Source organism: Bombyx mandarina, chromosome 25, assembly GCF_030267445.1.
Source record: "Bombyx mandarina strain Sakado chromosome 25, ASM3026744v2".
Classification (NCBI taxonomy): domain Eukaryota; kingdom Metazoa; phylum Arthropoda; class Insecta; order Lepidoptera; family Bombycidae; genus Bombyx; species Bombyx mandarina.
The window spans coordinates 5,433,549-5,458,972 of NC_143231.1; the positions used below are offsets into that span (position 1 = coordinate 5,433,549).

Here is a 25,424-nt window from a genome sequence, read left to right on the forward strand (position 1 = left end):
ATCACTATCATCCTGTGTAGGTAAACTATTTGAATGCATGCTCAAATTGAGATTAGAATTTTATAGTGAAAAATTTAAAATTTTACCTGAACAGCAATTTGGTTTCCGTAGAGGTAAAAGTGCAGCAGAAAACTATATGTCTCTGGTTACAGATATTAAAAATTCTTTTCACAGCCATTCATACACAGCTTGCGCTTTCCTTGATATAAGTGGTGCATTTGATAATGTCAATCCCTCTTTACTTATACAGATTCTTAGTGATATTGGTGTCCCTGGTAAAGTCTGTAAATGGATATTTAATTTTTTATATGAACGGTTAATGTATGTCAAATATAACAATATCCTACATGGACCTAGATATGTTTATAAAGGCACAATGCAAGGTGCTATAATCTCTCCTTTATTATATGGCATTTACACTTCACAGATAAACAGATACTTAGTAGACCCCTCTGTCAAATGCCTATTGTTTGCTGATGATATTGTTGTATATAGTGTAAATAAAGAAGTTAACAATGCCATTAGAAATTTGAATAATGGATTGTCTCAAATTCAATGTTTTTACAATAGCTTAAATTTAGATATAAGTGTAAATAAAAGTGGGGCAATGTTATTCAGTAAAAAGGTTGTCAACCTAAATGAGATATCACCTATATTATACAACAATAGTCCATTGTCTTGGTTGTTACATAAAAAATTCTTGGGTGTTTGGTTAGATACAAAACTGACATTTCAAACACACATTAATAACATAATTGGAAATGCCTGCAAAGGACTAAACATTCTGCGATCTCTGGCTGGGGTTCATTGGGGTTCTGACCCTAAGGTTTTGTCTCTGTTATATAAAAGCATTGTCAGGAGTCATTTTGATTATAGTTCATTAGCTTACATGAATGCAAATCTTAGATATCTACGAAAACTTGATGTAATTCAAAACAAGGCACTAAGAATTATTACAGGAGCAATGTGCTCAACTCCAATTAATGCCATGGAATCTGAAGCATGCATTATGCCGTTAAAATTTAGGCGTCTTCAGATCGCACAGAGATTTTGTCTGAAGCTATTGGCCACTGATAATGTTTTTGTTATTGACAGGATAATGCCTAAGGATCTGCCTATTGATTTTATGGGCAGTTCTAATATCAATATGAGCAGTTTTGTGTCTGATCATTTACCAGAGATGCTTCAAATTTCTCTTAGCATCAAAAATACATTCAAAAATATATACTCATCTAACCTTTTGCCTATATATGAAATCAACAATTATACCACTGTAAATATGACTGTAGAAACAGATTCCCAAAAAATCGGGTCTAAAGTTGAATTTTTTGAATATATTAACAATTTACCTAACATAAATATTTATAAATTATATACAGATGGATCAAAATGTTCAGATAGAGTAGCTTCAGCATATTATGATCCACAACTGAAGAAATCTAGATGCTTCAAGCTAGATAGTCACTGCAGTATTTTTACTGCTGAATGCTACGCTATCTATACAGCACTTTTGTATATTAATAATGTAAATAGTTCTGACTTTTTAATTTTAACTGATAGCAAAAGTTCATTGTTAGCACTAGAAAGTAATCCTTTTAGATTTAATATGAACTATATTATTTATAGAATAAAAGAAATATTGGCAAATTTAAATGAAAGAGGAAAGAATGTCCAATTTAAATGGGTACCTGCTCATTGTGGTATTTTTGGCAATGAAGCTGTAGACTGTGCAGTGCGAGGTGCATGTGATGAAGACCACACTAATGTAACAAAAGTACCGTTTACTGACTTCCAGCAGAAAATATCGGAAAATGTTAAAACGCTGTGGTATGAACACTGGAGGTCTATAAGCCAAGAAAAAGGGAAATGGTATACAAAGATACAGAATACCCCGCCACATGTACCTTGGTATAACAAATTTAAAGAAGCTAATTCCAGACAATTCATTACCACCATTAATAGATTGAGATTCGGTCATTGTAGAATTCCTGCTCATTTGTTTAAACTACGTTTAGCAACGGACAAAAACTGTCAATTTTGTGTCAATGAGGTCGCTGATCTGAAACATATTGTTATGAAATGTCATAAATATAGTTTAAATAGATTAATTTTAGTGTCTGAGCTGGACGATGTTTCTAAGGGTGACTCGCCTTTACAAACAGGCGTAAGGATGGACTTAGAAGAAATTTTATCAAACCCGTTGTACTTTAAACCAATTTATAGATATATCGTTAACACAATAGGAAATGTTTAAAAACAAACGAGTAATGTTAATACTTCAATTTGATGCTGTTTTGTTTAATAACTACTTGTAAATTTTTACGTACTTCATGCGTGAAAATTAATTTAAGATAGGCTATAAGGTCTTGTAACCATTGGCCGTAAATAAATTAAAAAAAAAAAAAAAAAAACAGATAAGTTGGTGAATGGTGACACTTCATAGATTATACACATAGTGACATTTGATGACACTGTACTTTGGTACCGTACACTAGGTGAATGAAGTTAGCCCCTCAAAAAAATTTTTTTTTCCTATTTTATACTTATTTTCTATTAATTCGTTTGTTCATCATTTGTTCATGATTGTTCACTGTTAATAATTGTTTGTTCTGCAGTTATTTATTTAAAAAAAATATTTAAAAATATACCTACAAGTTAGCCCCTCTAATGCAATTTTTAATATTTTTTCATCCTTAATGACTCGTAAATATTCATTTTCGATTGTTCTTATATAAAACACGTTTGTTCTCTTTCGAAATTACTCGTTTTTTGTTTAATTTACTATTTTTATTAGTTGAATAAATGTATGCAAAATATGTGTACTGCGCATGCGTCAACTATAATGCCTAAACTTTCTACGCGGTTTTAATCGTGAAAAAAAAAGCAAATATAAATCCTGAAGGAGCAATTAATTGGTATACAGTTTAATTAAAAAAATTAAAAAATAAATAAATTAAATAATGTGCATTAGCGTTAAGTTAGACCAAATACATTTTTTCCATCCTCTTACTCATCGTTATGAAGGTATAAAAAAGATAGGGAGTTCACATAAGTAATATAAACAAATAAGTAAATATGTTCATTATTTATCTTTCAAGAGATAATATAGGTATACTATATAATAACTTTTTTACACAGTCGAAATTATATTCCTAACATTAGTACAATAACATTTTAATACGATAGGTAAGAGGATGGAAAAAATGTATTTAGTCTAACTTAACGCCAATGCACATTATTTCATTTATTTATTTTTTAATTTTTTTAATTAAACTGTATACCAATTAATTGCTCCTTCAGGATTTATATTTGTTTTTTTTTTTCACGATTAACACCGCGTAGAAAGTTTAGGCATTATAGTTGACGCATGCGCAGTACACATATTTTGCATACATTTATTCAACTAATAAAAATAGTAAATTAAACAAAAAACGAGTAATTTCGAAAGAGAACAAACGTGTTTTATATAAGAACAATCGAAAATGAATATTTACGAGTCATTAAGGATGAAAAAATATTAAAAATTGCATTAGAGGGGCTAACTTGTAGGTATATTTTTAAATATTTTTTTTAAATAAATAAATGCAGAACAAACAATTATTAACAGTGAACAATCATAAACAAATGATGAACAAACGAATTAATAGAAAATAAGTATAAAATAGGAAAAAAAAAATTTTTTGAGGGGCTAACTTCATTCACCTCCGTACACTGAAGTAGGAAACCTAATAGGTCTATGGTACCGTACAGGGGGGTGCAACTCCCATACAAAGGAAAATAACATACAACTAGCGTCATCTTACTCCTGTGGCGACGTCATTTTTGTAACTTTTAGGCATTAATGATCTAATAAACTCACTAGATGGCAGATATGAGTTCTGACTCAATAAAAAATGTAGCGTACTTTGAAGCAGTGCTTCCACTTTTAGGGAATTCTCCCTTTTTTAGGGAAAAATAGTTGATATTTTGGATGATAAAGACAATTTAAAAAATACCAGGATTTAGGATATTTCGGGGTAAAAAGCAAAGCCTATACTAGTAACTGTTGTGAATTTTAAAATAAACGATAATTAAAGTAAAACAATGAACATTTTATTTTATGGAGAGAGAATGACATTAAGTCGAGTTGACAAGTAAAAGAATAAAACAGAGTTGTGTATAAAAACTATAAAGGTTTGATTCAACAGTAACCCTCTAGTAAAGTAAATCATAGATTAAGCCACTGCTTTTTCTTAGGGATTCCCCAGAATCCCAATAAGTATAATCCGCCAAATTTTTATTTACCTATTTTCGTTGATGTCACCAGAACTTACTTGTATTGTAATATACAGGTACTTCATGTACCATGAAAGATTATCATGGTAATTTCATTTACGAAAACCTTGTAATTGTCATTTCACTTTTGCTAGCAGTTCCTTCTTCAAAGACTGAGGTGGAAAGATTATTCAGTGTTCTCAAATTTAAAAACTGACAAAAGAAACAGGCTTTCTAATAAAACCCTGAACGGCTTGCTTCATAGAAAGTTCCCAACTTTGCCAGCAAACAATTGCTCAATTTTAGAACCGAACAGTGTTAGGTTGTGCAGCAAAAGAATATAAAAGCAATGCGTCGACTTCCTTGAAAATTCTAATCCTATAGATCTATGATCTTCTGGGGGCGTTTATATTATATATACCTACATTAAATAATATGCTGTGGTTTATTTTCTGTATTTATTTACGCTTTCTATATAAAGGATTTATGAAAGTTGTCTAGGAAATTTTAGGGTAAATTCAAAAGAAACTAGGGTAAAATGTGTTAAAAAAAACGTAAGTGGAAACACTGCTTTGAAGTTTTCAAAATTCCAGGGCCGTAAAACAATCTCAAAAAAAAAAAAAAAGTTTTCAAAATGTCGTAACGATTTAATTTTTTAAATCGTTTTTTTTTGGTCTGGGTGTGAGTTATTTTACGTTGTAGTATTAATTTAGAGCAACTTTTAGCTTTATGAGAATATTAGACGATTAGACATTGAGAAACTCTGTTTTGAATTCTCTTTAGACATAACTTGGCTCCAATACTTTTTTCTTCGTTAGCGTTTCGTAAGCCTGTGTAACTATTTTCATTTCTTACAGAATGTTTATTATTAAAAATCAGCATGCCTCGAAGATCGAAAATGAAATGCTATTTCGGATGCCTTGATAATGGTGAGTTTACACTATTTTCCCGGTATATTATTTGCTAACAGAATTATTATTCATAATATAATTAAATGAATTAGCACCAACTAATGGTCCTTCCTATTTCTGCTGCCTAGCTATCATATATGTTAAGTTTTGATCAAAACAGTCGGTATTAAGTCTCGTACTATCACACACACACCTCAGATAATAAAATTGTCTCGAGTGGGTGGAAGTATTTATGTTTTGCAACTCAGCGTATTATATGCTTATTGTCAAGTGGGCCCGAACTAGTTTTTTGGAATGATCAATCAGTCATGCTTTCCTGTTTAAATAAAATACAGCACAATTGATCTCACATCCAAAGTTAGATGATGGCATTCACGTTTTGTTTCCTGGTGTTTGATAACTAAGTTACACCAAGTGGCCTGTGACCACGTTCATCCTTCTACCCAATATAAAATAATGTTTTTATTTTTGTAGACAAAGGTTTGATAATGACAAAATTTTATGGAAAAATTATAAGGAGCACTAAAATGTCTGAAACATGAAAAGATTGATGCACTATATTTGAACCAGAACGTGTTATGTAATATATTAATTTGTAAGTAAGATTACATTAACACTAAATTTTTCATGGTCGTATTTTTTCAATATTTGTTACATACTTAAGATACTTTGTTTCTCCGTTTCAGAAGAGAAACTGATTCAGCAAGGAATGTGAACTCTCAAGGGATCTTAATTTTTTTTAAATATGTTTATAATTGATAAATTAATAATTGAAATAGTTCATAAGAACTAAATTGATGCCAATTTTGTTTTAAAATAGGTTGTTTAGTTCTTATAGTTATAGTATTACGTTTGAATAGTTGTAATTAGTAAGTTAGTAATATATGAAAATACTGATATAAATTTTTGTAAATAACCTTTTGTAAATTCTACGAGAAGATGATTTTAATTAATGATCAAAAGTCAACGGTCTTTAAAAGCATTATTTGCAATTATTTAGATTAACTGTGGAATATGTTTGCTAAGTTGTCTTTTCTGTATGAGCAGATATAAATGAAAATGCCCAAACATGATTATGTTTCTTACATTTTCATTATGTGAAATCAATATGCTTGTGACTGAGTATATTAATAATTTATTAAAACTTAAGTGATAAACAGCAACCCCTATGGCACTGCTGAAGTTTATAAGCACTGGTGACCACTTATCATGGGCCGGGTTGCGTGCTCGTCTGCTGTTGAGTGCAATAAAAATTTTCGAAACCCTTTCTATTATTTAGATGTAATATTAGTGTACATTTAATTTGGATTAAAAGATAAATTTACATTTTATGTTTGCATGTGTATGTTTATAATTCATTTGCATGTAACGAACACCAGTTTCTTTTGTAACAAAATGTAAACTAATGGTTTGTAATGAATGTAATTAACTTTAAGATGATTTTCTTTCAATCTGCTGTTTGTTTCATCTAGTATTACCAAAGCTAAAGCATCAGAAACGTCAGAATAGAAATAATTTAGATAGGGAATAAAAGTATAACTAATGTAATCATGTCTAAGATTACTATAAGCGTCATTAAGTACAAACTATCAATATTTAAGAGTACTTTAAATCATCATTACATTTTTTAAACATTTTTTGTTTTTCAAATCATGTAATAAAACGTTTGTGCAGAACAAAATGTCACATGTTGTGAACATGATTGTGGGTTAATCGTTTCTTAAATTTCTAAATGTTTATAAGAATGCTAAGAATAATTTAGTATTCACTTTAGTGTGTGTATTATCTCTACAATGCTAGTATAAATGACAATTATTGTATGACGAAGCATAGGTAGTGTTTATAGATGTAATATTTTCATACAAGGTCATGATCTGTCACGATCAACTTTAAGCAAGAACTGCTATAGTTAAGAAACAAATTTATTAAATTTAATTCAAATTGTCTACTATGTTTGTAATGGAAAGCTGACATGTTTATATTTCGCACAAATGACTTAAGTGACATTGAATGATTTGATTATCTAGACTTAATTAACTTTTAGATAACTTTCGATTTAATGTTATTAAGTACTCTAGTAGGATTAATCTAGAGGAGTTATTGTTATTCGAAATTTTATACAATTGTACGTTCATACTATCTTTTAACAGTAAATTGTTTGTAATATAGGGAAATTAAATAGCTTACAGAGAATTACAGCTTTTTATTTAAAAAAACTGTTTTCTCTCTGTATGAAAAGGTCTTATCGATTAGAATGCTGAACACAATCAAACGTTCTTTAATATTTCATAAGTACTACCGGGAATTTCAGCGATTCTAAACGATAAGATTTTTTCATAAAGAGAGTTAATTATAAAAAATATTAAAATTACTAAAAAAGCCACCTGGTGGGGGGTAGGGAGATTAATAATCGACAGCAGCGACGCCTGCTGTCCTGGGCTCTAACTAAAGCAAAAATAAAAATGAGAGTTGCGCATCTATCTCAAATATATTAAGTGTATAATCTATGGTACCGTACTAGATAGGTTTTGTAGCAGGTACTTATTTTGGTACCTAAATTTGTGATTACGAGGCGGAGAGTCTTACAGTAATTTATGTAATGGCGTGTAATACTTGTGCGAAACCTTTCAATTTACTGCGGAAAGAAGTAAGACATATTTTGAACAATGCATTGCTATGTATAGCACTTTTTTGAAAATGAAAATTTAAATTATAACAATATTTTTCCAGAAGGGATGTCCAGGTTGTGGATTTAGTTATTGTTCAAAATGTCTTGACCACAAAATGTTTTTGGAGAAACTGAATGCTGAAGCAAAGGTCATTAGGAGTTTTTATTTTTAAAATTTTGTTTGTCTCCATTGGTAAGCTAAGTATTAAAACCAAAGTAATGCAAAAAAAATTTATTCATTCAATTTATAACCCAATGACTCATATTGTAACAATAGTAGTGTCAATTGCATTGGTGTAATGACTGACTAATTAAATCTGGGTGTGCAACATGACAATAGAGGAGTGTGCACTTCACTTGATGTTTAAAAGTGTTATCACTAGTAAACTTTAAAACCTTATTTTAATTATCTATCAAAGGGGTCCAATATATTGTAAAGATAGTACTTCACTCTCTCTAAAGAATCTCTAAAGGATTCCATTGTAATTTGTGATGAATAGGTTTAATAAACAGTTAAAGCTTTAAATCGTTATTAATATATTATTATTATTATTTTAGGTATGTGTACAATGTAAAAAAAAATCTAATTATGATAAAAAAATAGACCCTCCATCTGCTTACTTCAAGTAAGTATAAAAAAAACTTAATGTGAATACATTATCTAAAACCATAGGTTTTGATCCAAAACTGTAGTGTGCAATTGAAAGAATTCATTTCAAGGAAAATTTGCTATTTTGCTATTTTGTACAAGGAATACTTTAATCAAAATCAAATAATATATTTTTCTATTGCAAATTCTGTATTGCCACAGAATAATGCAAAATAGGTACAAGTGATGTGATAACAGCAGTATGTTAATACTCAAAGAGAGGTCTACTAACTGGCCTAACCCTGGCCTTTCAGTTGCCTTTCAGGTCAACTAAAGAAAATGAGGTACTTTCTTTTCTAGTTGTTTTTTAGCAAGTTACCATCACTCTTAGACACCAGCAATGCAAATATGTTCATATTATTACTATGATTTAATTATTTTACCCTTTCTAGGGAACCTATGTACTGCATTGCAAATTAATTGACCAATTACAATTTTTTTCAGAAGATTAGCTACTGTTCAACCACCAGATTCAAATGATAGCAATACAAACTATGCTGGAGCAAGTTCAAAAGACAATGAGATTTTAAAACGATTACAGAACCTAAAGCAAGAACAAGTTCACAAGAAAGTTTCCACAGATGACGAGATTGCTCAGAGGCTTAAAAATATAAAAGGTGACCTTCCATCAGCAAGTGTCAGTGAAATTGAAGCACGACTGGCTAATTTAAGAGGTGTACCTGTACAATCACATAGTAAGGTATGTTACTTATGCTGTAAAATATAATTTTGTTTTTAACCTTGGGAATATGAAAGTAGCCAAAATTTTTATAACGTATGCAACATATTCTAAGTTAGTATATACACAAACACCATCATTAAACAAAAATAAACCTCATTTTTCGGTGGGGAAGTTACTTCCTAATAACTCAAGAAAGTCTAGATCTAACATTTGGTATCTTCTGATTAATATAAAAGAACAGAAAATTACTATTAAGATCTAAAACTCAGTAACAATTGTTAAAATCACAAATAGTTTAACACTTTCGTGTTCTGCTTGATCTAAATACTAAGAAAAGTATTCTGCTTTAAGAATATTGTATAAATTCCAGCCCATATTACCCACTCCAGATTTAAGGACGGAACAGGAGCAGGCAGATGATTTGATGAAACAGTATTTGGAGCAAGTTAATATAGACACAAAATATAAAGATGATTTTAATGATATAATAGACAGTATTGAATCTAGAGTGCAAAAATTGAAATCATCAAGTACCGAGATATCAGAAGATAAAAGTAAATTATTGTCAAATAATAATACAGAATTAGATGAAGAAGAAACAGTGAATAATATAATTGAAAAGGTAATTATGATTAGGATGGAGGTTTACTTCTAGGTACTCTGCAGGTCAACTACACCATAGGCGGGTAAATAACCATAAGCCATAACTTTTTACACAGATAGCAATATTATCATTTTCTTATAATATTCAAAGTATTTATTTGGGCTATTTTTCTCTCTGCCTTCAATTTGTTAAGTGCACTATCAGGCTCATCATACTATTGCACCTGCTGCAATATTATAAAGTATCTATTTCCAGACCCTAACTCATTTATAAATGAAACACTCTACCATAAGAAAAAAAATTATTATTCATCATTATTTTTCAGATAAAGGCTGATCCTTCACTTGATGAAACAGTAGATTCACCAACAAAAAATGATGAGTTGCCTTTTTGTGAGATATGTAATGAAGATGCAGTATTGCGGTGTTTGGGATGTCGATATTTGTTTTGTAAGCTTTGCTTCATGGAACACAAAGATGATGATGATGGCTGTGATAGATACGAAAATTATCAACCTCCAACAAATTAAATAATTCTATAAAAGATTTAATATAAAGTTAAAATAAATAAATTTTTAATATTTTATTTATTTCTTTCGATTTTTTTTTCTTCAAATTCTTCAATAATGTTAGGTAAATAAGACATTAAGTCTTTTTCTGTCATTTTATATTCACTATCAATCCATGCATCCCGGAGTTTATTAATTATTCGGCCATACATTTTCCCAACTGGTACTCCACATTCTTTAAGGGTTTTTCCAGAGACAGGGAAACGAGGGATTTCCCAGTTGTCAAGTCTTTTTAAGAGTTCTTCATCTCCTCTATACTTTAAAACTTCTCGCACATATTCTATGGCTACTTTTTGCTTCATTGATGTATTTAATATTAATGATTCATAGGGTCTGAAATATTAATTCTTGTTTTTAGTAATTAAATCAATGATACATTTACATACATACACAACATTAACCTTAACAGTAAAAACTTTTTTCATTTAATAATGAACTACTTGAACCAAAATAAGTAGGACACTATACTTCAGTTTTTGTTCATCTATTATTTCACATGTTAATGAGAAGTCGTAAGTCTATTTATTGTTGAAGATGAGCTCAAAGTCCATCTCGTTTTAGTCTACTGTAGCCCACCTTGAAACAGTTTATATTATACATATATTTTTTTATTTTGTTTAAATAGCAAAACTTACTTCATGGGTCTATCAGAAACTTTGTCATCTCTATGTTCTACCAGAAAGTAAAGCAAATCTCTTTCCAATTTCGAGAATTTCATTCTGCTATGCAAGACTGTGACTTCGTCTAAATCTTTAACTAGAGCAGCAAGATAACTGAGTGGACTCAAATTAAGATGATGGGCTCTTTTTAATAACATATCCAGTTCTTGCACATTAGGAGATAATGGGAAACCTGAAAATTTTATAACTAAAATAATTGTTTCAATTACATATTTATACACAAACAAAGTTTCAAACTCCAGCTAAGAAATTGGACAAAACTCAACAGTATCTGATATAATAAATGAATAACTATAACATCTTACCCATGTACTCTCCTACACCTACATTGAGCATAGTCTTCAACAAATTTCCAGCAAAGTTTCCTTGCAAAATTTTTTTAAGTTCACCCCATATTCTTTCACCTGATATATTTTCCAAGCCATGAACATTATTTTTAAGTACTCTTAGTGTCTCTTCCTCATGGTTGTCTGGTTTTAGTGCTATTCTTCCATAAAATCGGAAATAACGCATAATTCTCAAGTAATCTTCTTTGACTCTAACATCAGGATCTCCAACAAATGCAACTCTTCTCTTTTGTAAATCTTCATATCCATAAAAGTAATCATAAACAGATCCATCAAACCCTGTAACAAACAAATGTAGACTGACCTGTAATGAATACAATATGAAAAACTTGTATATAGCCTCTGGTAAGACTATTGAGTTAATGTTTTGGAGGATAAGTAGTTTACTTGCAACTAACTTTTAATTTTTAAATGTAAATCACACTAGTTTATTGATGTACAGTAAAACCTGCACGGGAGGGTAGGTACCACTATTCTGCCTAATTTTCTCTTAGAATTCATGTCTACATTGTGATGTCTATTGGTTCTGGTATCCTTCTAACAAAAAGTGGACAACTAATAAATTTTTAACATCATCTTTTAAAATATTTAATAATATTTGCTACTTTTTGAAGTAGTCAAGACTAGCCAGTTCCTTCAGAGAATTGGGGGATATGCCTGAGAGAATCCAATCTGTAGATTTACAGTCCCTTAATTATGTGTATGGCAACTCGTGAACTCAAAAATGACACTGAAGTAATTCAAAGAGTGAAGAAAAAAGGGGTGATTAATTGTTTAGCTGTTAACTGCTTGCTCATTTTAATATAAAATTAGTAATGTGATAATACAGCATTAAGGAGCAGTGAGTTATCTCCAGGAGCTATCACATTTCAGTCAGTTATGTTCTGTTTGTTACCATACCATATTTGTTTAGCAGACATGAATGTTCTTGTCATAATTGTCAATGATTTGTAGTTTAACAAGGAAAGTTTATATTTCATTATTATTATTTTTAATGAAGAGATCCCACAACTTTGTTTTTATTTTTTAGGTTGATGGTATTTTTTTTCTACTACTTATACATATATTAACTAAAAAATCTGTTTATTTAAAAAAATAATAATTAAATCACCTAAAAACATAGAATTTATAGTAAGGTCTCTTCTGTTAGCATCAAGTTTCCAATCTTTAGTGAATTGAACATCTGCAAAACGTCCATCGGTAACCATATCAATCCTTAAGGTGGTTACCTCAAAATTCTCCTTGTCGTTAATTCGAGCAGTGATAGTTCCATGTCTCTCTCCATTAACGTTTATCATTCTTACTTCTTCCGCAGTGAAAATTTCTTTCATTTCTTCAGGAGTTGCTGTTGTGGCAAAATCAAGATCTTTTGGTGTAAGTCCCATTAAAAGATCTCTAAAATAAATTATTGTTACTAAATGACTTTTCATTTTATATTACATACAAATGGAACTATTACTGTAAGCGATCCAATTAGTAAATCTCTTTCTAATATTTTACTTATCTACATGAACTAAAAATTTTGTAAAAATTGTCAAGTGATATTGTTTTTCTTAAAATAAATAACATGTTGGGAAATTGTACCTTACAGCACCACCAGCTATTCTAATTTCATGTTTATATTTGTCAAAAAATTTTTTTAGGTCTATAACTTCTTCTGTAAATATACTTTTAAACTCTGGCGAATCCACTTTAATAACAATAGGATTTTCCCGACACTTTAAATTTAAGTCCATCTTTGACCGAAACCTTCTTCGACTTGGATCAGTAACACTGCATGTCCCCTGAAAATATCAAGAATGTATATACCTATTATTTTCATCTTATTGCTGTTAGCTTATCGTTTTTATTAGCTTTATTTCATATATTTGAAAAAATTAAAACAAAATTTTGAGGTTGGTAGCAAATTATATGCAAGAATTTTGTAATCACCCTGAGCTGGAAGAATTGTCCGACTCCTAAGATTCTTTTGCATGCACTTAACATAACAAAAAAGAAATTACAAATCAAAGTGGCTATATTGTTGTATATCTCACGTAAATCTTTGAAATTTTTCATAGTAGGTAGTAATTTTAGTTGTCAAATTAGGTGGTCAATTCGTGACACAATTAAATGTCATCTAAGAAATTAGGTGTATTATCTATGCTAAGAAATATTGTCGCGATCTCTTTAACTGAAACAGTACATATATACCTGTCTAAAGTTTTTATGTTGTTTTTAATTTTTAGGGTTCTGCTTTTCAATGGAAAAAAGGCTCTCTCTATGTGTCCTATCCTTAGATGGTTTGTCTCAAAAATTGTTAGGATTAAATTTCATTTAACCCCAAAAGCAATTTATGAAAAATGTTAGCTTAAATTTCTTTAAACTATAACCTAAAGAACACTGTTCAGTGCATATGGTATCTAATACATTTAGGTAGTTTACTTTACATATTAATTGAACTGTCATTGGATTTGATAGAAATCGGTAAGGTACCTTAGATAATATACTTTATCAGAAACTACAGCAACCAATTTTTAAAGGGAAGAAAAAACTATTGTAAGGTATTTTGATTAGCCCTTTCTTTTTCTCTACCTAATCATTGGTAACCTAAGGGGCTATTCCACCTCCTACTACCTACGATTTGGTAGGTGAGTTCTGTTGGACGGTTAAATTTGAGGGGATTGGGTTCTGTAGGAGATGAGGGGCTATTTAAAAACACAACTGCTTCATTATAATTATATTGCAGATATCTTGAACACTTTTACACCATTATACAATTATTACCTTTATATTTTTTTTAAAACTATTTCATGTTTCTCTTGCCGTGTCTAGATGAGAAGTTCTGACATTTTCTTACGAGAATACAATGATCTGTTTTTTAAACATTTAAAATAATTCTAATATTCGAAATCTAATCAAGTGTCAAGTGTTGCCTGCCATTACATTTAATATACAAACTCCAACACACCCCCTCAACACTTGCACACATTTTTCTCCGTCTATAATTTAATACCAAAAAAGAATAACACTAACCTAACCTTCATAAATTAATTCTTTCCATACATACCTAAAAACCTCACAACCACTTACATTCCGTTACTCCTACATAATCCCTCTCAATTTAACCAACAACTATTCATTCAACCTTTCAAACTTAATACTATCTTTAATATCACCACCTTTAATCCTTTCTTACTTCTCCAACTCCAATTCCAATTCCATCAAAAATGTACTTTCATTCAACCATACAACCATTCAACCTTAACTTCCCTCTTGACTCATAAAACATTGACTATAATAGTCTAACTCCTTCTCAACTCCCTACATAAACTCTTCAAGTTTATTTCTTTAACTTTAATAACCTTAAACTCCTTCTCAACCTCTAACTTTAATAACCTCCTTCTCGACCTCTTTAACCTAAACTCCTTTTCGACCTCTATAACCTTAAACTCCTTCTCGACCTCTATAACCTTAAACTCCTTCTCGACCTCTATAACCTTAAACTCCTTCTCGACCTCTATAACCTTAAACTCCTTCTCGACTCTAACCTTTAACTCCTTCTCGACTCTAACCTTGAACTCCTTCTCGACTCTAACCTTTAACTCCTTCTCGACTCTAACCTTTAACTCCTTCTCGACTCTAACCTTTAACTCCTTCTCGACTCTAACCTTTAACTCCTTCTCGACTCTAACCTTTAAACTCCTTTATCTCCTTCTCGACTTATTTAACGTTAATCTCCCTCTCAACTTCTTTAACCTTAACCACCTTCAACTCCACTCACAAACCACATAACTCATAACAAATAACCTCGCACAAGTTCAACAAACTCAACATTTCAATTCACATAACACATACAACCTTACATTATTCATACAACCTTCTATTATCTTTTATAATTTTTTTCACTTTCTTAAATTTTTTTTTTTGCACGTATCCGTTCAATTATTTCAATATAACATTAAAACCAAAATTCCTAACATATTTTATAACAAAAACAACAATAAAACAAAACTATAAAAGAGATTCAAAAGGATTTTAGAAAAACGACTGTAAGTTTGTTTGAATCAAAAATGAGTACTTCTTCCACGGCTTAGGATAACTATTGTTGTTGGATGCTTAGGTCTCTTCAATAAAACTTCCACAATCGATTTTGTGCTTGTATTTTCTTTATACAGGTTTTTGTTAAATTTTACTTTGCGAACAAGTTAGCTTGGCACGGCCATTAATTGATGTGTGTAAAAATTGTGTCGGTGAACATAAATAAAAATTTAATATTGCTCAGTAAAACTTCGTAGGCGTTAACAATTGTTTTTATATTTTTATGGTCACCCCCTTAATTGTTTGCATCTGTTGAAAAAGAGCACCCTCTTAATTTTTGAATTATCCTTGTCTCTTTTCAGTTACATATATCTATTGTTGTATAATACAACATTTAAATTCCCAAAGAAGTTATTAAACTAACCCATTTATCCCGAAACACAAGTTCACTTTTTTTTTTTAAATGAATACACTTAAAGTCTTAAAGTTTTCCATGACCAGATTTTCATTTGTTAATGTGCTATCATTTGTTCCATTTTCATTTGTTTCTTTATTATTTCGCCTTTTAACAACTTCTCGAACTTTACGCCATTTCTACTTCATTACACTCCACTATTATTTCCTCTAATATCACCTTCTCGAACTCCACTAACTCCATTTCTTCCTATTTCACCTTCTCGAACTTCATTACTTCCATTACTATTATTTCCTCTAATATCACCTTCTCGAACTCCATTAACTCCATATATTCCTCTAGCACCTTCTCGAACTTCGTCTTCACGATTATTTTTATTTGTTACTTATGTTAGTGTTCTCCCTTCCATTACCTTATCTTATGCTCTTATAATAATTTTCTGTTTTGAATGGTTTTATTTTCATTAAATTCATTACATATTGGTTGCTAAGAAAATTTTTTACAAACAGTTTCGAAGTTTAAAATAATTCTAATATTCGAAATCTAATCAAGTGTCAAGTGTTGCCTGCCATTACATTTAATATACAAACTCCAACAAGTTCACTTAACCTGAGAGAATTTGCTAACACTAGCCCTAGCAAGAGCAGAGCTTCGCAGATTCTACCACTGCATAGAAATCGCGACCCTCTGAGAAGATCTGGCGAGAAACGTTGTCGGTTGTGTCTATGGGTTAGTTCGCTCGTAGAACTCTTAGTCGTAATCGACGAGTTCGATGACGACTGGTGCTTGAGTGGTCTAAAAGCACCAAAAGTGGATCCGAAGTATCCGACAATACATGTTTCGTGGGACGGCACTAGTGTTTTCAATATTCATATACGGAGCGGAGACATGGACTATAAAGAAAGCTGACTGCAATCAGATTGATGCCTTCGAAATGTGGTGCTAGAGAATGTTGGGTATTCCCTGGACCGCACACCGCACCAATGTATCCATCCTAGCTCAGCTCAAGATCCAGACTAGACTCTCCACCATTTACCTGCGAAGGATTCTTGAATACTTTGGCCACACTGCAAGGAAAGACAGTGACAATTTGGAGAAATTGATGGTCACTGGAAAGGTCGAGGGCAAGCGACCAAAAGGCAGGAACCCGACCCGTTGGACGGACCAGATTGATGCAGCCCTTGATACCACAGTACACGATGTTCTGCACTCAGCTGCAGATAGGAACAGATGGCGGTGCATTATAAAAAAACAAACTGTTTCAAGGCCATGACCAGGACCCTCAGTAATGAGGAAACCGACGGACGGAGGAGAGGGACGGCTACTTTACGTGGCCTGGTCTTCTGAATGTGGTAAGTAATTAGTACCGCCCGGCGATTAAAATGTTATCGTGCCGCGCCCCTTTGTCGAAGTAGCGTTTTGACACTACCTTAAGATACGTATTAGTTCTAAACTTTGATCTTTTTTTTTTATTGCTTAGATGGGTGGACGAGCTCAAAGCCCACCTGGTGTTAAGTGGTTACTGGAGCCCATAGACATACACAACATAAATGCGCCACCCACCTTGAGATATAAGTTCTAAGGTCTCAAGTAAGTCCCGCTCTTCGGAATTGGGAATCTTATTCGGCGGCATTATTTGACGACGGTTTAGTCGGTAAAGTCAGTGAAACACAAATCGTTTATGTAGGCACAATAATTTCATATATGACTTCACAGCCCCACGTTGGGCGCCATTTTTAACACTAAAAGTCCGACTGGTAGGGCTTTTGTGAGTTTTTGTGAGTTCGATGTTCCGTGCTGTTTGCGAAGAAGATATGAAAATTATGTTACCACTGATTTGTATTAGGTTTTAATATCAAAGCGACACAATAACTAAAATAATACAAAAATACAAAATGATTTGAGAACCGTACAGATAAACTAAGACTGACAATAATTTGGCGGTCGGTGTTCTCGCTCCGAGAACTTGTCTCAGCGGGTGGTAAGGCGGCGGCGGGGGCGGCATCGCACGTTCGGATATTTGGTTCCGTTATATGTGTCATTAATAATTTTCATTGTTCGGCGCGTGTTTTTATAAACCATTAGTTCATGACTAATAAAGATGGGACGACAAACAACAGGTGCAAGCATTCATCGAAAACAACACGTGCAAGATAAGAATCGTAAACAACATCGTCCTACCACGATACCTTGCTATAAAAACGCTCCGTTGTTGTCTCTCGAGCTCCCTCCCGACTAGGCGCGTCAACACCTCCGCCCCCGCCGTTCGCCCAATCACGATGTTCGACCAGCCCATACCGTGGGCCCCGAAGGTCAAATATTTAGGCGTCACCCTCGACAGTAGAATGACATTCCGCCCTCACATCAAGACGGTACGCGACCGTGCCGCCTTCATTCTAGGACGTCTCTACCCGATGATATGTAGGCGAAGTAAAATGTCCCTTAGAAATAAGGTGACACTCTACAAAACTTGCATACGCCCCGTCATGACCTATGCAAGTGTAGTGTTCGCTCACGCGGCCCGCATACACTTGAAATCATTCCAAGTCATTCAATCCCGTTTTTGCAGGATAGCCGTCGGAGCCCCGTGGTTCGTCAGGAATGTCGACCTCCATGACGACCTGGACTAGAGTCCATCAGTAAGTATCTGCAGTCGGCGTCCATGCGCCACTTCGATAAAGCGGCACGACACGAGAACCCTCTCAGCGTGACCGCCGGTAACTACATTCCCGATCCTGCGGGCAGAATGGAAAGCAGTCGACGTCGCCCAAAACACGTCATCTCGGATCCTCCTGATCCACTAACGGTGCTTTTAGGTACTTCAAGCACCGGTCACCGTTCTCGTCGAACCCGTCGCTTGCGACGAAGGGCTCGACGAGTAAACTAACTCTCAGACACAGCCCACTGAGTTTCTCGCCGGATCTTCTCAGTGGGTCGCGTTTCCGATCCGGTGGTAGATTCTGCGAAGCACGGCTCTTGCTAGGGTTCGTGTTAGCAACATCGTCAGGTTTGAGCCCCGTGAGCTCACCTACTAAAGTTAGGGTTACGCTGACATAGCCGCTAGGGCTATCAGCTTAGGTAGGAAAAAAAAAAAAAAAACTCTCGAGCTCAGAAGCGAGCCAGTCGCCGTGTCGGACGGAGCGCTCCTGCGTAATATACGCTCTGAGTTCAATTCTGGTTCTATTGACTTACGAAGACCACCCGCTTACCATGTCGCTACCCGAAAGTGGAAATACTCCAACATATATACATAATATACGCGACGGAATTCGTATTCCATAACTACTCGTACATATTTTTATAGTTTCCAAATTGATGAAAATAATACCAATACAGTGAAAACAATATGTACACTAGGTAGCCAAATAACTGAGTTTTAAAAATATAATTCCATTCTTTTTAAATAAAATTCATTTAATTCAGTATTCATGACCAAGAAAAAACATTACAGAAAATTGTCCGATTACTGGGAATACATAATATATTCACAAACTCGGTACAACGTCATAGTGTGTAAATTCTAAAATTAGGTTTACTGCACATAGATTGCGGTAAGGAAGGAGCTTCGGCTTTTTGATCTTCTGAGTTTGGTTTTTATTATTTTAGGCAAACGAGCTTACGGCCCATGTGATGGTGAGTGGTTACCGTCGCCCATGGACTTCAGCAATGCCAGGGGCAGAGCTAAGCCGCTGTCTACAGTTACGTTGCGGCATCAATGGGTCTTAAATAAAGGGCCCCTTTACTCATTTATATAACTATAAAGGGTCAACAGAACTTCTTAAATGTATAATACCCAGTGAGGCTACAAGTGGAGCCTTCTATCATCATCCATGACACTATTTAATGCTCACTAATTTTCTTACTATTTGCCTCTTTTTTTTCTATTTAATTTTTAAGGGTTTCAATAATGTTTTTAAAAGGAAAAACGTTCATATACTGATGGTAATAAGGTAATGAGCCGATGGGTAGATTATTTGCTTATCCACACAATCGAATACAAGAAGACATCCCCGATATTTATAATAATCGACTTGAACGCCTCCTTTTTTTCAATGTGCTAATTAGCTTTTTACCATGCAGTCTCATTGTGCCTTACCTACCACGTAGTATAGTCCATGGCTCTGATTATATATAACTATTATCGTGCCCATTGCACTAAATAACTTTCATATATGTAACTATAAATGTATTATTAAACAATAGTTTATTTGTCATAGTTTTATTGGTCTTTAAAACACTAAAAGATTACATCAGTTCTTACGATTGCCTTAATGTCATTTGCCACCCATTAACCCACCCATTCCACTTGAGCCCTGTTGTAACTGTCGCATCATATTGTGTAAACCTGACATACCACCCATTTGTTGTAGGAGGCGAGGATCCATCATCTTTGCCATTTGTTGGTTTAATTTAACCATTTGTGTTTGATTAACATTCTTAGCCATATCTCCTCCTTTGAACAATCCTTTAATTCCGCCCATTTTTTTAACGACAGCCGCAAATTTTGTGTATTGTGCAATTAAGTCTTTAACATCTCGTTCTGTGACACCTGCTCCCTGTGCAACTCTAGTGATACGTGTCGGTTGTTTAGAAAACAACTTGGCGCCGTCTCTATTATCCAGTTCACCTTCATTCATGGAGTCCATAATTGTCATAAGGAGTTTTAATTTGGCCATAGACTCTTGTTCACTTCCTTTTGACATAAGATCTTGTGAAAATCCAGGAATCATTCCCTAAAACAACAAAATATACAATACCTTCTATCTTTAGGCGGCATAAAATAATTGTTTCAGAAAAAAAATTATACCATTATTTGTGAGAAAGGCCCCATCTTCATTATATTTTGAAATTGTTCATACATCGCTCTGAGAGTAAACTGCCCATGTTTAAGTTTTTCTAGTAGCTCATCATTGTCATCGAGTTTGAGTTCATTAACTTTATCTAGGAGACCTTCAATGTCTCCCATGCCAAGGAGTTTCTTTATAAACGGTTTTGTTTTGAAAGGCTCTAAGTCATCAATATGTTCTCCAGTACCAATGAATATGATAGGACTTTGTGTAGCTGCAACACTATAATATTAAGGGAAAAAGAGATTCACAGTATAAGATTTTACGGTTAGCTGGTAGATAACTCAATTGTTGAGTTAAGCTCGCCATTTTTTTATATCTTATCGCAATTACTGTATTATATTAACAGTGTGTACAAATAAAGAATAAAGAAGAAGATTACACATTACACATATATTTAAAATTTAAATTTGGTTAAAATTTTAAAGTAAATAGCATTCTACAATAGCTATTTTACTTTTATCCAAAAATATTATGTGAATAAGAAGTTGAGTGACTTACGCCGAAAGTGCACCTCCTCCCTTGGCATGTCCATCTAACTTTGTAATGATAACAGAACCAATATCTACTTTGTCTTTGAAAGCCCTGGCTTGAGCTTCACAAGCTTGACCAATTGTTGCATCCATCACAAAAATTATGTTGTCTGGTTTCTAAAATAATCAATACATTAGTCCATTTAGAAAAATATTAATAATGAAACTTAAAAGTTATAATCACCACATTGCTCTAATTTTAATGATCTGGACTACTGTAACCCTTATAAACAATAAATATAGATTTTCTTATGTTCAAGCTAACTTATTACACCTCAATTTAACAACAATTCATTTCTATTTTTTTATTAGTGTAGATTTGTAGGTCAAGCCCAGATTTGGTTTTAAGTATTTACTGAGCCCATAAATATTACTATATAATGTGAAATCAAGCCAGCAATTGTAGCAATTCTTTGAAATAAAACTATTTACAAAATATATATATAAAATAAATAAAATGTATGTACTCTTGTAAATCACATTCTTTTGTTTTTAAAGACTATTTAAGTAGTAAGTGTAGTATAATAGCCGGCAAACTTCTTGAGCATTTGTCGACGTAGTGGGGGTAAGTTCGCGCATGGTACACTCACGTGCAAAAACATTATTTACTCTGCGTCATAATGCTAATAAATTATTAAAATCAACATATTTTGTATTTATTTATATATTTATTAGAACATCAACAAAAAATATAGGTTAATAATTGTAATAATTTAATCTTGGGGTAAAATAGACATTCCTTCTATTAAGTCAAAACTAGAGCTGTTGCCAGGTCTTCGTTCAGTTGAAGCGAAGCTGGTATTTGTAATTTTTTTTTCGTTATCATAATCTTGACCATCATCATCATCACTGTTTTCATCACCCGAGTCGCTATCATCGTGATGAGTCGACATAGGGCTCATCGGTGTAGTTTACAACTCGGTCGGTTCGGTCTTCTTTTTTGTCTATAATTAATTATTTTTTGAAGATATTCGATTCGTAGTAACTGAATGTTACTTTTTTCAATTACCAGCTTCCGATTACTTTCTGTTTTTTTTTTCCATCTGAAGCCTAGCTCTTTCATAATTCGTCGTAAGCTTCATTCCGAGCCATTAAAATTTATATCTTCTTTAAATTTTTCGAAGCCTTTCTACGATACGGAGTTTCGCTGCTTGTTATGTAGTTATTATGATTACATCTTTTTATTGCAGATTGAACGAAACTATCCACTCCGGTAACTTTCTTCTAACCTGATCTTTTCTTACCCGGAGTCCGAAACACGGCGAGGAAGCCAGAGCCTTTAGCTTCGTTAATAATGCACCTAACAGTACTCACAGATGTTTTTGTTGCTTCCGAAGTCTGTTTTAATTTTTCCATATCATTCTTCCCCTGTTTTATAATGAAGCAATATACGTCGTACACAATTTTTCTACCCTTTCTTTTGAATACTACACCAGTCTGTCGCGGCATAGTGTATTTTTTATAAAAAATCAACAAACACTCAACATATAGCAATGGCAACAAAGTCAACAAGCAATTATAACAAATAACGTAACAATTAATAACGATAGACTTTTTACTGTACGCAAGCGTACTTTTGGGAGCAAGCGGAAAGAGGGCGCGGTGCGGGGCGCAAGGTTCGACTGATCTACCAATAACGCGCTCGATACGATTTCCCCTGCCGTCGCGCCTCGCCCTCACCACCAAAGTGATCTAAAATTCGGTTCTGCGCAGTCAAGGTCATTTGCTCAAGAAGTTTGCCGGTTACTATAAGTACTTTGAAGAAACAAAATTGGACACCCCTTTAGTTTCATAGTGGTCAATATAATTAGCAACTGAATAAACCAATCATAACAACCAACATTAATTTTCCATGTATAGATTTCACGGTTTTCATGTGTATTTTGTTTGTTTTTGTCAAACATATTTCATGAGCAAATTCAGGGTGTTGAATTAAATTGTTTGTAATAATAATGTTATAGCTTACAATAGCTGTAGCAACTGCCAACATCTCTTCAAAAAGCGACTCTTCTTGCTTATGACGACCACTAGTATCCACAATAATCATTTCAAAACCTTGCTTCTTGAACATATCCACTCCAGTTGTTGCTATTACTACTGGATCCACCTCTGTGTAGCTGAAATTAACATTTGTATGCTGAATTATTTACTTAGTGATACATAATCTTATTATTAAATTGTTGATAGAAAAGGGTGGCGAGATTATAATCCTACCAAACACTATCCCATACACAAAGATCTATTGGGACTACCCCAAAGTATTAAATATCATTATGCAGGCCTACATCTAGTATAAACTGTTTTTCTCAGACAGACATTCTTCAGGTCAGAGACTTAGGTTGAGGATGGACTCTTTTACCAAGAATGTCAATTTTATGTTAAAGTAGTAAAAAAGATCTCAATATGGACTGCAGATGACTGCATCAGTTTGAAGTAGTAGGTAATAGAATGAACTCTGCTCTGATGGTGGGAGATAAAGATGGTTAAATAGAGATAATAGGATTATTTCACAAACCCACCACATATATACATACCTTCCATAAAACGGAATTCTGGCTTTAGTACAATTCTGTTTGACTTGATCATAAGCACCAGCTCTGAATGTGTCAGCACATACCAAACATGATTTCCAATTCTTACGTAGGTAATGATATGCAAGTTTTGTACATGTTGTGGTCTTTCCAGATCCTTGTAATCCCACAAACATTATTACATTAGGCTTCCCTTTGACAGGCTGGTATGGTTTAACCCCGGGATCTACAAGCTTTAATTTTAATTAATAGTTAATTACCTGTATGTGTCTGCTTTGAGAGAACAGAGGACTTACTACTAAATATATTTTATTAGCGGTTGCCTAGGAGGAAAATTTATTCTTGAGTAATTAATCTATATTGTGCATACACATAAAAAAGTAATTGAATAATTGTGAATAAGACTTATTTACAATTAATGACAATGTTACTTAAGTGAACAGTAACTATTGATAGTTAAAATTTTAGTAAGAATGTTCATCACTACTATACACACTAAAAAAAAGGTATAGAGGATAGAGTAGGATAGTCTCTCCACAAGATGCAAGTATAACTAGTAGTAGCTAGAATTTGAAAAAAATACAGTTCCTACAAGTCCTACCACTAAATATGCGCTTTGTAAAAATATATAATAAGTATAAAAATTTGTCACCATTTCTCTATTTTATATTATGTTTATGTTTATGCTAAAAATAATCAGCTAATTGCTTAACTATCTAAGTAATAGCTTAACTTAAGCACAACACCAATCTGTTGTGATAATTGTACAAACTATAAAAAGTTTACCTTGACTAGTTCTTTGAAAACCGCAGACTGAATCATCCTTCGCTTATTAAGTCCACCAGCCATTTCATCAAAATCAATGACAGCGCGAACATTTTCTCTTAAGTTTTTTACAAGGCGGATATTTACATCTGCTTCCAATAATGCAGCACATATCTGCTTCAGCATAGAATTCAATACCTGCAAATGAGGATACAAATTTTAAGTGTATTAAATAAAGTACCTTTATTTCCATTTAACAATTGATTGTCTTTTATTCGAGTAATGTGGATTAAGCAACAGTTTATATGCTCAAATTGTTCTGTTGTATTAACTGTATAAAGAGCACAACTCTGTCATATTTACAGGGTGATTATATTCTCAGTCTTACCTCTTCATTTATAATAGTAGCCCTGCTCAACGACTGCAAAGCAGTGGTTATTTTACGGCCTAAATCTGCTAAAACCATTTTGGTTAAGTTTTAGGCTATCAAAAGGAATTATTTTTGCCAGCTGTTGACACTTATAACTTGCAAATAATTATAGATATTTATACGAAAACATAGTAGTTTTTTCGTACATCTTAATAATTATTTTAAGCAAGCATAAAAAAATATATTTTCAGTTTATTTGAGCTTTGCGGTAGGTAATAAAATTAAAATTCTAAGTTCATTTTTCTTGTACGATTTCACTATTTGACGCAAGGCTTACACGTTTGTTGTAACTATAATAGATTGCCATAACAAAATTCATCTGTTTCACTATGGCTATTGCATCGAACCAAATAGGTCTTTCTTTCTGGTCGTTCCCTCAATGCTGAGGTTCGTGACTGTATGTCAATCTTCTCCACTCGGTCCGGTTCTGCGTCATATGTACCGCTCCCTGTATCTGGCCTCCAGTCACGTCCTTGAGTTGGTCCACCCAAAACCAAATAGATAGGTTGTATTAAATGTA

The 25,424-nt window shown here is 33.0% G+C and overlaps 3 protein-coding genes and 1 long non-coding RNA gene across 4 annotated transcripts; 2 read left to right on the top strand and 2 right to left on the bottom strand.

The window, feature by feature from the left end:
- The first annotated feature begins 3,748 nt into the window (after window positions 1-3,748).
- On the top strand, window positions 3,749-7,358 carry LOC149499837 (uncharacterized). Its single transcript, XR_016325402.1, has 3 exons — window positions 3,749-5,183; window positions 5,640-5,760; window positions 5,852-7,358. It is a non-coding gene; the product is annotated as an uncharacterized LOC149499837 (long non-coding RNA).
- Window positions 7,359-7,673: 315 nt separating this feature from the next.
- Window positions 7,674-10,353, top strand: LOC114245772 (abscission/NoCut checkpoint regulator). The gene is made up of 6 exons (XM_089738590.1): window positions 7,674-7,812; window positions 7,896-7,982; window positions 8,392-8,459; window positions 8,927-9,182; window positions 9,535-9,786; window positions 10,094-10,353. Exons 1-6 carry the CDS (start codon window positions 7,765-7,767, stop codon window positions 10,295-10,297), a joined length of 915 nt encoding a protein of 304 aa, XP_089594716.1. The 5' UTR covers window positions 7,674-7,764; the 3' UTR covers window positions 10,298-10,353.
- On the bottom strand, window positions 10,056-13,492 carry LOC114245760 (CCA tRNA nucleotidyltransferase 1, mitochondrial). Its single transcript, XM_089738589.1, has 6 exons — window positions 13,296-13,492; window positions 12,948-13,147; window positions 12,475-12,758; window positions 11,322-11,642; window positions 10,972-11,188; window positions 10,056-10,669 (listed from the first exon to the last, which is right to left on the bottom strand). The coding sequence occupies exons 1-6, from the start codon at window positions 13,419-13,421 to the stop codon at window positions 10,351-10,353; spliced, it is 1,467 nt and encodes a 488-aa protein (XP_089594715.1). The 5' UTR covers window positions 13,422-13,492; the 3' UTR covers window positions 10,056-10,350.
- A 6,509-nt stretch (window positions 13,493-20,001) lies between these two features.
- Srp54k (signal recognition particle 54k) lies at window positions 20,002-25,400 on the bottom strand. The gene is made up of 7 exons (XM_028178104.2): window positions 24,863-25,400; window positions 24,496-24,672; window positions 23,713-23,942; window positions 23,145-23,295; window positions 21,147-21,295; window positions 20,606-20,867; window positions 20,002-20,531 (listed from the first exon to the last, which is right to left on the bottom strand). Exons 1-7 carry the CDS (start codon window positions 24,938-24,940, stop codon window positions 20,073-20,075), a joined length of 1,506 nt encoding a protein of 501 aa, XP_028033905.1. The 5' UTR covers window positions 24,941-25,400; the 3' UTR covers window positions 20,002-20,072.
- Window positions 25,401-25,424: the final 24 nt, after the last annotated feature.